Here is a 15,711-nt window from a genome sequence, read left to right as displayed (position 1 = left end):
AAAGACCGGGTGGGCTACTACAACCTTTGGAGATTCCCAAATGGAAGTGGGACAGCATTTCAATGGACTTTGTGACTCACTTGCCTCGCACGGTCAAGAATCACGATTCTATTTGGATAATAGTGGATCGTCTAACAAAGAGTGCTCACTTCCTAGCTGTCAACTTGAAGATGTCCATGACCAACTTGGCCAAGCTCTACATCAAAGAGATCGTTCGTCTACATGGAGTGCCGTCCAGCATCATCTCTGATCGAGACACAAGATTCACCTCTCGGTTTTGGCAATCGTTGCAAAGTGAGCTGGGCAGCAAACTCCAAATGAGTTCAGCGTACCATCCTCAGACGGACGGTCAATCTGAGAGAACAATCCAGACGCTCGAGGATTTATTAAGGACGTGCGTACTCGATCACATGGGCGTTTGGGATGATGTACTGTCGTTAATAGAGTTCACCTACAACAACAGCTTCCAGTCCAGCATTGGGATGGCTCCTTTCGAAGCACTATACGGACGCAAATGTCGCACGCCACTTTGTTGGTTTCACGAAGGAGAAAGCATATTGACTGGACCAGAGCTCGTTCAACAAACAACGGATAAGGTGAAATTGATACAAGAGAGATTGAGAACGTCCAGAAGCAGACAGAAGTCATACGCAGATAAGAGGAGACGACCCTTGGAGTTCAAAGCTGGCGATCATGTTTTTCTAAGGTTGAATCCAACTACCGGAGTAGGAAGAGCGTTACGATCAAAGAAATTATCTCCCAAGTTCGTGGGACCGTATCAGATCACAAGGAAGATTGGACCTGTTGCATACGAGCTAGCCCTACCTCCACAATTGTCCAACCTTCATCCGGTATTTCACGTCTCCCAACTCCGAAAGTACGTGTCTGATCCCTCGCACATATTGGAGCTGGAGGACGTTCGTCTTCGACCAGACCGAACGCTAGAAATGAAGCCGATTCGCATTGAAGACGAACGCTCTAAATTATACAAAGGGAAGGATGTTCGACTGGTGAAAGTGTTGTGGGACGACAAGACTGGCGACTCTACGTGGGAAGTTGAAGATGCTATGAAAGACTTATACCCTCATCTATTCCCTGGTAAGCCTTCAATTTTCGAGGACGAAAATTTTTGTAGTTAGGAGGATTGTCACGCCCCATTAATTATTCTGCTGATTCACCTCTCTACTTTCATAAATGCACCTTGCCACGCATACACCTCCATTGAGACGCACACCCTTCGTTTAAAACGCACTCACGTTCACAATGCATGCATGCTGACAAGTGTCATTTTGGAACGTTCTAAAAACGTTAATGGAATCCAAGTGGCAGCAGGCGGTTGGACGATCGTCCTGCGTGGGGAAAGAAATGATTTTCTGGAAAACTCTTTCCCTTTCTCTGTGCATTTCATCTTCTTCCTCAAATTTCTGATCTCCTAAATTCTCCATTCTCTCTCTAGAGACCTTTCTTCTTCTCTCTTCTGCAGCTCACCCTCCTTTGCTCCGTTCACGTTTCAGCACCGTGAGAAGCGTCCCTGCACCGTGAGCTTTCCATCAAACCGATTGGTTTTGGGATTCTGAAACGGGTAAGTTTCACGTCCTCAACCACTCTTCATTTTCAACATGCAAGCTTCGTTTTAATCTGCATGCACCGTCTCTGAACCAATATTGGTTTCCTGTAATTTTAGTTGGAAGAGTTTTGGGGTTTTGAACGTTAAGGGTAGAAGAGTATACTGGAATCTTGTGTTCTTTTTGAAGAACAAAAGCACGCTGCTTAATCCGGGTAAGGGAAGCTTATTGTGATTTAATTTATAATGTGAGTTGTATGCAATGTTCGGTATGGATTGTATGCATGAATTGTATGTTGTTGTATTAGTATGAACGATCGCTGTTACACTGAATGAATGTGGTATGCATTGGGTGATACTTATGCTGATGGTTGCTTGGTATGGATGATTAATGAGAATCTTATAAAGTATGTAATTTGATATGTTGATACTATGTATAAAGTATGAACTGAGATATGATAATATGAATTTTGTAATGTATGAGATTATGGTGGAGAGAAATTATAAGTTATGAATCGTATGAAATCTGTAAAGTTATTGAAAACTGAAAAATCTGGAAAATATTATATTCTCTGATAAAATACGCTCGTCCTTGTACGGTCATATACCGTTCGTTTTTCTCTAAAAAATGATTTAGAGTGAAATTCTTTCATTTGGAAAGGATTCTGTCTTAGAACGAGCGTTCCCATTTGAAATGCTAATTTAGCGTTCGTCTTTGATAGCGTTCGACTTTATGTCGAAGCATTCTTCTTTGGTAGCGTTCGACCTTATGTCGAGCGTTCTTCTTTGGTAGCGTTCGACCTTATGTCGAGCGTTCGTTCTTGATAGCGCTCGTTCTTTTGCCGAGCGTTCGTATTTAATAGCGTTCGACCTTATGTCGAGCGTTCGTCCTTGATAGCGTTCGACCCTCGTCGAGCGTTCATCCTTGATAGCGTTCGACCCTCTGTCGAGCGTTAGTCTTTGATAGCGTTCGGCCTTATAACGAGCGTTCGTTTTAAATCGCGCAAGGTCTCCTATCCAGCGCTCGTACTAATTGAATAATTATTGATCTTTAAATAGCGTTCGTCTTGATTTCAAATAACGTTCGTCTTTTTATGGCAATATAACTAAGAGTGAAAATGTGATGTTGAGGGAAGTATAAAATGTGCGAACCATATATGAAATGATATTATGATTTTGGAATTTGAACGAGCGTTCCAAGGTGGAACGACTCTTGACTGGATATTGATATTTGTAGTATGAACGTGGTAAGCTTAGATGGTGATCCATCCTGATATTCCGTGAGTGCTCGTTCTCAAGTAGAGATGAGTATGTCATTCGGGGGAATGGCAGGAGGTCTAGTCCATAACTGTAACTTGGACATAAAAGACTAACCTCAGGTGGCTACTGATGAGTATTCCAGTCACTCACCTGGGTGCACGGACGCCTTAGCTACACAGGTTTCATACAGTCCGGACGGTCGGTCTAGTATCAGGAATTTGGTTGAGTTAATGTATGATTTGAATGCATGTATTACGAATAAATTGATATGTTTGGTATGCATGAACTGTATGTTTGACTTGAATTAAATTCAATAAGCTTACCCTTGCGTTTTCCATTGTGTTGTCTCGTCTATGTATACTCGTCTTGTCGAATGCAATGATCATCCGTGTGGATGTGAGCAGATGGTGAGGCGTTACTTGAAGAAACGCTGGAAGAAGAAAATTTGGAGGACGCCAACCTCGTCGAAGCTGAAGTGAAGGCCGAACAGTGAACGTTCGGTTCTAGTTAGTGTATTTAGAGTAGCGAGCGGCTGTGAGCGAGCGCTCTTTTGACTGGAGATAGTTGGACGTTCGGTCACTATTTTTGTAAACCGTTCGTTCTTACCTTTTTGTTAAACGCTCGTTAATTTATGTATGAAAGGCCGTTCGGCCATTTATTTCTATCTGTTTCCTTTAATTTAAAACTGTTTTGGGTTATTGATACGTGTAATTATTCTAAGTATATGGTTGATGACTGTATAATTTTGGGATGTTACATTATGCATTAACAAAATGTGTCAATTAGAGTACTTAATATTTGTTATTTTACTGTTATTTCAGGGAATTCTTCCAACAGGGCAACAGATTGCTGTAAAAAGACTTTCAAAAACATTTGGACAAGGAATTGTGGAGTTTAAGAATGAACTAACACTAATATGTGAACTTCAACACATGAATCTTGTACAACTACTTGGTTGTTGCATTTATGAAGAAGAGAAGATTCTAATTTACGAGTACATGCCTAATAAAAGTTTGGATTTCTATCTATTCGGTGAGAAATATACAGGACTCCTTTTAATTATGTGTTCTTTTATTATGCGTCAATTAGAATACTTATATGGGAAAACTTGTAGTCAACGTTGTTTGGTACACATACTAACCCATCAAAATATAAATGTTGACAATTGAAAGATGGTACAAGAGGCAAATTACTAGATTGGAAGAAGCGCTTCAAAATAATAGAAGGAATTTCTCAAGGATTACTTTATCTTCACAAGTATTCAAGACTCAAAGTCATTCACAGAGACATGAAAGCTAGCAACATTCTTTTAAATGAAAACACGAATCCAAAAATTTCAGATTTTGGAATGGCGAGAATATTCACACAACATGAATCAGCCTCAAATACCAACAGAATTGTTGGAACACAGTGAGCTTGATAAACTCTCTTGGTTCCATTTTCTATGAATATATAAAAATGATTTCATCATGTTACAAATTAGTTTTTCTTGTAGTGGTTACATGTCTCCAGAATATATGATGGAAGGAGCTTTCTCTACAAAGTCTGATGTATATAGTTTTGGAGTGTTGTTACTTGAAATTGTTAGTGGAAGAAGAAGCCTTGGTTGTTATGATGTTGATCGGCCATTAAATCTAATAGGACATGTATGTAAATTAGTTACATTGTGTTATTTTTTCTTATTGTTCCATATTTCTAATTTGAGTAAAATATTGACAGACATGGGAGTTATGGAAAGAAGGTGCATGTTCTGAGTTAGTTGATCCATCAATAAAGGAGTCTATTGATCCTGATGAAGTACAAAGATGCATTCATATTGGTCTGCTGTGTGTAGAACATTATGCAGATGATCGACCCACCATGTCTGAGATTGTATCAATGTTGACAAACAAAAGTGCAATAGTTTCCTTACCTCAAACACCAGCATTCTATGTCGGAAAAAAGATCCTTCATGAAAATTTATCTTCAAAGGGGTCTTGTACTGATTCTACAGTAAAAATTACAGCTTCTACAATAGACATGACTGATTCCTAAGAAATCGAATCAAGGTGAGCACTTTTCATATTTTAATTACAGTGTGATGAAGTACACTGATCTTTTCCTTTTTTCTTGACACGTGCAGACAAAGACCATGCATCTTACATGCAGAATTCCAAAGCTGAAGTTTAAGCTTGAAATAAGATTTAGAATGACTTTGTTTCAAGCTGTGAGTTTGGTTTAAATTTCAGAGCTCGTTTAACTTTATTTTCTCATTTATTTTTCAAGTGTATACCACAAGAAGCACACTCTCTCGTCCCTTGTGACACACATTTGATCTGTTAGAAGGATGTACTCACAAAACGTGAAGAAGGGTCATTCCAAATCTTACTACAAGCTTCACTGCTTAACACTCCAACTTTTGCTTTGGAATTCTGCAGCAAAAATGAATGGCCTGTCAACACAAGTTGAGAAGATAAAAAAGGTATTCTTAATTCCAATTATTGAAGTAATGAAAGTCGATAAAGATATTATGAACTGGTGATCTACAAAAACAAAATTAAGTAGCTTAAGGATTTTATAGTCTTTGAATATTAAAATCATATTTATAAATGTCACCGGTCCAATAGACACTAGTGCAATAAAGAGAAACGACAGCGATTATTTTTGCCTATCCGCATCGATTCTGCAACCGAGGTATATACAGACGAGACAAAAAGTCTATAACTTTTTGCCTCGATTCTGAACCGAGGCGAAAAAGTGTATGTTTTTGCCTCGGTTCAAATGCAACCGAGTCAGTAGATTTACTTTTTTTTTTGTGAGATGGTCTTATGTCTCGGTTTGGAGTTGAACCGAGGCAATAGAAGGGTATTTTTTAATATTTTCAAATGACGTGTTATCACTACCATCCAGAAGAAAAGTAGAAACGAAAATTAAAAGAAAGTGCAAAACCAGAAAGAGTGGATGCTTATTAAATATACAGACATTCACATGAGAGATAGGAAGAAAGAAACAGGAATCATAAAGGCAATGTGAAATCATAAAAATAAATACCTGCTCACAGAGAAGGGTATTGAAAACCTTTTTTTTACCAAATTGGTATGTTAATCACAACAGAAGACACCACCAAAGCTTAAAGTAGCATAGCATACGTAACACAGAAACTCAGTTTGTCAACGTATTAGAAGAAACAGAACCAAACAACTTCTCAAACATATTAGAAGAAACAGAACCAAACAACTTCTCAAACATGCTAACTGAATATTAGTTTAACACAATTTAAAAGTGTTGAAATACAAAGTTTCGAAGAGCAACCTTTGTGAACAAAGTTTAGCTTACATAAAAATTCACTCTTCCATTAAATCTCAAAATAATGTAGGGGATTTGAGACATGGGAGGAGTCACTAGCAACTATTTGTAGACTTCCCTATTAGGTCCTTTATAGAAAATAAAAAATCATTTTCTTAACAGAAGCCCCAAATCTAAAATAAAGATAAAGTTTTAACAAAAAAATAAAAATGAAAATGAAAAAACTCTAGAAATTGAATGTTTCTTGGAATTACGTTAGATGCTATAGAGCTACAAATTCCAGCGTAAGACAAGAACTCAACACATAACTAATTCCAAGAAGGTTGTTTCTACACATTAAGGAAAAGGAAAGATAAATAAATGAAACAAACAAACACTTCAAGACATTAAATTAATCAAACACATGTTTTAGTAGATTACAAGAATGATAAATTACTATTGCTGCATTGCAAAACAAGGATAACTTCTAGACAGTAGTGGAGCCCAAATGCTTCTGGCATTTTTTTATCACCATTAAGGAGTCACGTGCAAGTGCTAATGTTTCCAGTGACCAATTTCTGAAGCTCACTAGCAACAACACCATGATACTTTCATGTTCAGCAGAAATCCAAATTAGATAATCAACCCAGGTCCCACAAATCCATGTGTAGAGTGATCCCAGAAAGCATAAAAAAGAATACTTTTACCAAAACCAGAACCAGAAAACAAGTAATCACAGAGTAAAATCCAAATTCCTTTGATCAAAACCATCACAACTACTAGACAAAGTTATCATCATCATTAATATCATTCATAAAGACAGGGATATCGTCATCAATATTCAATACCCTTCACCCCAACAACTGAATGAAGTTATGAGTTACAATTCCACATCGAATTGTGTTGAAAGCTGAAATATTTATCACAGGATTTACCTGTAAAGAAAACTATGATCATGAAGTCCAACCACTAGCATGGAAGCTCCAAGCTCACGCACCGTTGCCAAAATTTTCATTCCCTCCCGGTTCTCTTTCGTGACAATAATCGCAACCTTTGTCTGTAACACAATCCTAAGATTATAGCACATACCCATTTGAACAAGCAATATTTGTCAAAATAAATGAAACAAAAAATGGCAGTGTTATACTTCCTTCTTCATTTCCAACCTTTCTTATATAGAATACTTCTATATTCTACCTCCCCTGCCCCTTGTCCACCTCTAACACACGTCCTCTTCCAAACAATTCTTGTCCACCTCTAACACACGTCCTCTTCCAAACAATTCTCTCACACACGTGGCAGCTTTACCACAACCTTGTTTCTGTCCCAAAAAATGAAAATATCTTTATATTTTTATTTAAAAACAACTATAAACATTAATTATAGATATCATCATATACTAGAACTCCAAGTTGTCACAATATTTATTTCAGAATTCAAATTTAGCACCAAACATAATCAAGTTCAATGCAGAAAAGGAAGCATACTTGTGAAAATACCATAGCATAACAACTGAAGCAATGTAGAGCAATTGTGCAATCACAATCAACCACCATGATGTGTTAAGAGTGATAGTTGCTCCAATCATCCACAAACCAAATTTTCCTTCCAAAACGAAGCAGATGTCTTAATAACATTTGAAGTGAGTATTTTGAAGAGAAATGTGAGAATAAGTTGTAACCTGCAACATGTGAGATTTGAGATTTTTCACCATTGGGGATGGGGATCTGCCTGGATGAGAACCCTAGAGCTGTTATCGAGAAGCTGCTTCACTCCAAAGGCGACACATTCGCAGGCGAGGTGGAAGCCGCGCTCGTAGCCGTCGCACACGACGAGGTGGTGGTGGCTCCCGGCGACGGCGAGGCATGGCTTGGAGCAGGCAATGCAAGGAGCGAGGCCATCGCACCGGGGGCTCCCGACGGCGACCCTGGGTTCTCGTCATAAGTGAGGACGACGTCGATGACGGAGTCCGGTAGGGTTTCGGCGGAAGGTGAAGGGATCTCGTTAAGGTCGATTCCGAGGCCTGAGCGACCGTCCTGGCGGTGGTTGTTGTGCTGTGGCTGCGGCGCGTTAAGGTTGTCGTCGCCGTCGGTGGAATCGGGAAGCTCCATGATCATCGGTAGGTTGGAAGTTGAGCACAAGATGAAGGCACATGGGAGATGGGAGAGAAAAGCTCTTGCGCGAGAAGAAGAATAGTGCAGAAGGGGTGAAGTGAAAATAGGAAGAGATACTAATTCGGTTACCTGATTAACCGATGTTTAATATCTTTGGAAAAATAAAAATTTAATGCGAAGGAAGACACGTGGGATTTTTTCAGGTTTCTATACCTCGGTTCTAAAGCAACCGAGTTAATTGACGTTTTTCTATCAGTTCTCCTTGAACCGAGGCCTATAAATTCGTTAAAATTATAAAAATATCACCGCATTTTTTTATGCTTCGATTTTCTATCAATCGAAGCGTATTATCCGCGTTTGTATCCTGATTTTGTACTAGTGAGAGGTTTTAGACTATTGTTATTTTTGGGCTTACTCCACGGTTATAAAACCGTAGTCTATCTGACCATAGTCTAAAATAAACATTTTAGACGTTAGTTGGAATTATAGTCTATTATCATTTATAAACTACAATTCTCCTAATAACTATAGTCTATTATCACTTATAACTTACCATCTTTTCAATAACCTTAGTTTATTATTCTTTGGTAATTTTTTTAATATTTTTTTCATTTTAATTTCTATACTCTTAATTAAGCAATATAGATAGAAACAAATCTAAAGCCAAAATCAGAACTAATCTCAACCAGAAACAATGAACAATTATGTATATCATTGATTACATTGAAGGATAATTACAATTGTCAAGAATTGTTGTCAAAGCGGCGTAACGAAATGGTTAACGCGTTCAACAAACTAAGAGAGGGGTAAATTGATTTTTTATTGCAAATCGTTCTTTTAATAATTTTCTCGTAAATAGAAAAGTTCCTTAAAACAATTTAAACAAATTTAAAGAGTAAGGAAGAGAGAAGATTGCAGGTAATTTTTATATCGGTTCGGATCATAGAGATCCTACATCTAGTTGTTAATCTAAACAGAGAATTAACGCTTCATTAACACAAACCAACAAAATGTTACAATCACAAAGAAAATAAACAAGTTGAAGGTTAGAACACCTCTCTTGTTACCCCAAGAGATGAAACTAACTTCCCTTGTTACTCACAAGGGATGAACACCTCCTCCGAATGCTTCACGAAGAATGACCACCTCCTTTGAATCTTCACAAAGGATAAACACCTCCTTTGAATCTTCGTAAAGGATGAACACCTCTTTTGAATCTTCACAAAGGATGAAGGATAAAGCTTTCAACTCAATAACAACAACAACACTCGATCAGACTTCTAGTGAAAGTTTTCACTCTATGCCAACACGCCAAAGTCTCAAAGTCACAACACAAGGGTTACACAAACCCTAGAACACTTATCACCAACAAAGTAGATAAGAATTTCGAAATAAGTGTATTTCGTATATTGTCGTATGTTAGAATGAGAGTCCCAATCAAATTTATAGAGATCTCACTTAAGGATACCTCCAAAAATCCGTTGTCAGTTGTTTAGTGTGTAATAATCGATTATCCTGATATGATAATCGATTATGCATCATTGAATGCACAACGGTCAAAAACTTGTTTAAAAATTCTCATAATTGCTCGTGATAATCGATTATCATACGTGGTAATTGATTATTTTGAGTATAAAATGAGGTTTTTTATTCAAAACAATTTTTAACGTACCATAAGGCAAATAATACACATAATCAAGTATAAAGCACATCCTATACATTAATATACTAAAATACAAAATCTTTAACATAAGAACAAGTCTTCATGAAGATCTTCCTGCAATAAGAGCACTTGAGACTTGACTTTGAGTCATCATCAAAATTTTTGCTCTTTAGCATTATGCTAACAATTGTGTATTAAAAGAACAAAAAGAATTTTACAAATTCATTTAGCCTAATGAGTTGTATAATTCTACAATATAGGTTGCCCAAGTATTCCTAATATAACTCATTGATTCATAATCCAATGGTTGAGCAACGTTACAATATAATAAAAAAAATACTTCACTTAGTACCAAAAACAGACAAAAGTTCTTTAAATATGCATTAATTAGATCATTACTAGAGCGGTAAATTTGACCCATGGCCTATGAGCTATCCCTAACGCACTTTTGAGTAACCCCTTTTAGGTGACCTCTAAATGAGGGGGTAAAGAAAAGCTCCAAACCCAAAAGCCCCTTATATAGTGTTAACTCTTTGACAAGTATACCAAATTGTATAAGTAATAAATGAAGTAAGTCCAAGTATTTTTTTTCCAAGCGATTTGCGTTTGTTTAACTAACTATGATTACTTACTAATTTAAGTGGTGAATATGAACATTGATTGATTCGAAACAAGTTAAAAGCGTATAAAATTACTAAATGTGAAGGTTATAAAATGATTAATGCAAAGAAATATTGGGGTTGGACTTTCATACTCTATGCAATCTATACAATATATCTCTTACATACTCAAGCATTCACATGATAAGCATACAAGCCTTAATCCCTTAAAGGCAAGTTCTAAATCTTTATGTGAAAATACTAATTCCTTAGATGTTCAAACACAAGATTTGCATTAAGAAAAGATGTCTAGAATGATTAGGAGCTTTGGTTTATATCTAAAAGCAAACTTCTTGGTTGTTTTATCCATGTTTAGGTTCTAAAATATTTTCCAACGATTAGACACCACCCAAAAGCAGAGATATTTCATCATGCATATACATAATAAAGATAGAACACAAGAGTAATGAAAGATATTTTACAGCATAAAAAAAACTATAAGACTTTAGGTTCATTACATCCAACTTCAATGAAGTGGATTTTAACTACTTCTATACATCTAAAACACAATAGGGTATTGAAATGGTGGAACGGATGAAGAACTATGGAGTCTTTAAGCCCTAGAAGTGCCTTGGCCTGTGTCTTGAGACTTAGTAGTACTCCTACACCGAAAACTACTATTTACTTCAACTCTTGACATTTTATAGTTTTCCAAAAAGTGTTTTCTTGTTTTCCAAGAGATAGCTTATTTGAAACATTGGATAATCCACTTGTTGGGTCATGAGGCTTTTTTAGTGGGCGAATGTCTATTGGTCTCATTGGGTGAGGGATTCTTGACTTGGACGAGAGATGCTAGGCAATACTTCTTTATTCTTCTCCAATCTTCCATTTTCCTACAAAATAATCCACATACAGAAAATTATATCTATCTATATGAAGAATATGTACAAATCCTACATCTTTTCATGGAATCAAGACAAAACACATGTTATAAAGACAAATAAGAGGTTTTAATAAATGTGAATAATATTAATTATCACACTTAGCAACTTCTTCAAACTTGAACTCATTCATATCATCATGAAAAGTAAAGCTAATAAAAGCTAACAAAACAAAATGGAAAATTAACGCCAACCTGATAAAAATTAAATAAAGAAGGATATGATACCTAATTACATTATCCTTATCATAAAATAGAGAAAATTACTTGCATTTCCAAGAGTTAAAATGGCATGTAATGGTGCTTTTATCAAAACAAATCCTTAAACCCAGAATGAGACGTGACTACCAAAGAATAAAATCATTAAAGTTCACACAATGTTAATGTTCACTCAACACACAAGTTTTTATTAAATAAAACTCAAACTCAGCATATCATAAAACTACTTCATCAACATTTTCATATCATCTTTTTCACACATTTCACAAAACTTGAATTAGATCAAAAGGTCTTTCAAACGTTGTAGTTTGGCTTGGCTAGATGAAACATTATATTTCATGGATTCAAAGACACCATTAAAGAAAAAGGAGAACAAATACATGCATAATTCATTCATCAACATTGATAACAGTTGAAAATACCGTTATCTGTGATGTAACTTTGATACTAAATGCACCCTATTTGACTTAGAAACTTGCTTTAACTCATGTTTTTGCTTTAGTTTTGTGAATAAGAGAGTTGAGGTTATACTTGATGATTTTATCACTAAATTCTCTTGATTTTGTAGGCTATTGGAATGATTTGAAAGAAGAATTAAAGTTCCAAAGAGTTGAAATGCAGAAAAGTCAACCAGAATGCAAAAAAGTCAACCAGAGTACAGAAAAGTCAACCAATATGTAGAAAAGTCACGCTGAGCGCAAAAAAAGGGCGTTGAGCGCCAGTTTGAATGCCGTTTTCCGCCCGGCCGCCCTTCCAGGGGCGCTGAGCGCTAGTTAGTACCACAGGTGACGCCTAGGCGCCCCACTTAAGGCGCTGAGCGCCAGCGAAGTGGGTTTGGACCCGTTTTCTGTTATTTAGTGGGCTTGGACCTGTTTTTTGTTATTTTTCTGGTCTATTTAAGGAGTTGTATCTCTTAATGGTATAAGCACAGAAACACACATTTTGCTCCTCTAGAGGCAGATTTGGGGAAGCAGAGTTTTAATCCGTGACAATGCTACCATTTTCTTCATTATTAACATAAAACAAAAACGTCCAAACTTATAATCTTTTCATTATTGAATAAAACAACTTCTCTTTCCCCACACACAGTATGCCTCCTCCCCTCAGACCGTAGAATTAGAATTTTGTTTTGGCTTCATGTCGAAATTTCTTCAAGGCTATGAAGAAGTTACATCAATAGGCATCTTCTTTTGAAAACATCCAACATCGTAGGTCACCACAGAACAAGCATAAAAGCTTGTCTTTTGCTTAATGAAGAGAGGGAAATAAAAAAAAAAAAAATATTAAGAAACAAGAGAGAGAGTGAGTTTGAATCTGGACTTCTGAGTTGAACAAAGGAGGAGAAACAGTGAACCTTAGAGCAACCTGAACTTTGCAGATTCTTGCTGGAATTGGCTGGAATAGAGCTAGGGGAGCTAAACCATTACTTTTACTCAGTGCAGAACTTCTATGTTTACCTTGTAAATTTTTGGTCTTGAACATTCTAATATGATGCAGGTCTTATTTTATTGAATGCTTATAAGAATTCTTGCTGTAGAATATACTCGTTGTTGAGATCTATGAAATCTGATACAAGCATGAGTTTGGCTGTCCTTATTGTTATATTTCTCTGCAGACGTGTGATATGTGATGTTTATATTATTTTCATTTCTAGTAGAAATGAAATAAACTTTATAGTATAAAATTATTTTCATTTCCAGCATACAAACTCGTGATGCCAGAACCATACATCATAGTTTAGTATAAATTGATTTCTTACTCTTTTCCCCATCATGTTATGGAGATGAGGTTATATTAAATCTTCTTGAATCTTGACATATAATATATATATAAAATATATAATTAAACGAAGGAATATGTCCTTAGGAGTTGGGCGTGAGAGGGGCATTGTGGGGTCTGACAAAGGGTGTAGTAAAACAAAAAGATAAAGTGAGAATGTGAATGATGGAAACCAATAAGAAGAAGCATTTTATTAAAATTATATTGTTAAATTAAAACATATATGATGTATCATCATTATTTAAAACCACAAATAACCAGATTTTTCAACACATATTGTACGCACTTTGGAGAGCTTGAAACCCAGATGTGGTCCTTACCTGCCCCACTGCAAAGGAGGTGCCTAGGTACTCGTTCTCCAATAGCCCCTACCAAATAGTCACAAGAATTTCAATAAATTCCCATACAGGGATAATGATACTTTGAATATGTCATATTCTGGTTTACCCTCCTAGTTCTAGAAGTTGAATCCCAGAATTTTTTTTACCTGAATAGAGTATGTGTGAAAGGATATATACGACATTGGATACATCCACACTGGTCCAGGCAAGGCATTTCGAATTCTAAAATAGCCTGCTGAAAGCATCATGACCACTTGAAATGGCATACATATGCATCAGTAGCTAGTTCAGGAAACGGCCAAATTCTTGTGTAATCATGACCTTGTGTAGCATGTAACTTTTGCTTTACATAATAAAAGACAATATAACTCACATGAATGCACAACAGTGTCAAGACACTCCAAAATATAATTCCTTCGTTCAGCAGCAAAGTCATGAAAAAATTGAGCACAAAGTACATTAACAAGCTAAATAAATCTTCCAGCCCAACGAGGAAGTAGAAGACTAGACTTGATGAAATGGAGATGAGGAAAAGAAACGGAATGCTGGACAAGAGCTGCGCAAATAAAAAACCACTGTACTGGAGTGTTGGTTTGATTCTTCACAGGAATATATCTGCAAAAAGAGAATTACTGAGTGAAACTGTAAATAATCCATATTTCAATCCTTAAAGCAGACATGTCTTGTCGACCAACAAAAAATCATGTAAATTGTATCTTCTTTTTCACCTTTTTCTCTTTGGAGTCTACTGCGAAGAGTTAGTTCTGTCTAACACACTGAAGGGACAACATAAATAGTAGCACCTAATTTTACTTCAAAAATTTGTTACGATTCTTACTAAGGATGTGCTTTGAGATAACTGCAAAAGTTGGATTATTTCAACCATCATTTGTAATCAGAATTAGTTTTTGTTTAAATAAATTTCATGAAAAGCACTTTAAGATAATTTCCTGAAAAGCACTTTATAATAAATATGATGTTTATGTGACATTAAACTATACAAATTTCCTGCATCAGACAATATATACAAATACACGACCTTATCTAATACTAAATTGTTCAATGCAGTGAGACTTTGATTTTATTATTTTCTGGGTTTTGTATATAAGCTATATTCTGCCATAAATCAAATAGTTACTTAACATTTAAACTTTCAGAGCACCTTGTACAATTATGTAGCAATGCGTTGCATCACAGAGAATTTACATCCCAGTTTTTCAGCTTCAAAACACTGCATTGAAATTGTAATTTAGTATCACATCCATAATTTCACATTCCTGAAAACATTGGAGAAGCTTACATAATAACAAATCATGAACATCTCACATTGAAACAGCAATAATCAATTCCCAAAATACCATCCTTTTCAAAACACTAACCTGCTAGGAAGAGCCGAACAAGCATGTGTCCAAGTAAACCTTTTGACAGTGAAGGCTTGCCGATTCGAGCATAGGGTGCTAACATACCCACCAATGCAATGTCAACAACCACTCCAACCAGAAGATCAGCAACATACAACTCAAATTCAGCCCAGAAATCCTTGCCCCTTTTTTGAACCTCTGCAAACGTTACACAACAAGAGTCTATAACAATCTGCACACGCCAAAATGTAAAGACTAGGAACAAGTCAGCTTCTGGACTGGACAAGTGGCAGCAGGCAATGGGGTTGAGTCCTTAATAATAAAGTAATGATACTCTAAAACTTGGACTCAAGACCCTTCATTTTCTGAGAAAAGCTTTTTCACTCTTCAGAGCCCTAGTTTCTTTTCTCTGCCTTCTCTCTACAACATCTCTGCCTTCTCTCTTCCAGTCCTCTTCACTAAGCCACTGGATTTCTGTTTAGGTGACGCCCAAACATCCACAGAGGCTTCAAAACCAATCGATCAGTTTCGGGTCTTAGTCGAGTAAGTGGCTCTATCTGGTTCTTCTTTGATCTTGAACTAGGACATGCAACCTTTGCTAGTTGCA

At 36.4% G+C, this 15,711-nt stretch overlaps 1 protein-coding gene across 1 annotated transcript in view; it reads left to right on the top strand.

Moving 5' to 3' along the window:
• LOC108320276 (G-type lectin S-receptor-like serine/threonine-protein kinase CES101) overlaps nucleotides 1–4,858 on the top strand; it is a gene marked incomplete at its 5' end in the record, with an annotated part of 85,676 nt that extends 80,818 nt beyond the window's left edge. The window contains 4 exon segments of the mRNA XM_052878155.1: nucleotides 3,646–3,856; nucleotides 3,997–4,234; nucleotides 4,320–4,470; nucleotides 4,544–4,858. Of these exon segments, the coding sequence (XP_052734115.1) occupies nucleotides 3,646–3,856; nucleotides 3,997–4,234; nucleotides 4,320–4,470; nucleotides 4,544–4,858 (915 nt within the window).
• Between the last annotated feature and the right edge of the window lie 10,853 nt (nucleotides 4,859–15,711).

The sequence above is a fragment of the Vigna angularis genome, chromosome 5 (assembly GCF_016808095.1).
Source record: "Vigna angularis cultivar LongXiaoDou No.4 chromosome 5, ASM1680809v1, whole genome shotgun sequence".
Classification (NCBI taxonomy): domain Eukaryota; kingdom Viridiplantae; phylum Streptophyta; class Magnoliopsida; order Fabales; family Fabaceae; genus Vigna; species Vigna angularis.
The sequence above is the reverse complement of the archived record's forward strand: the minus strand, read 5'-3'. Positions and strand labels throughout refer to the sequence as shown.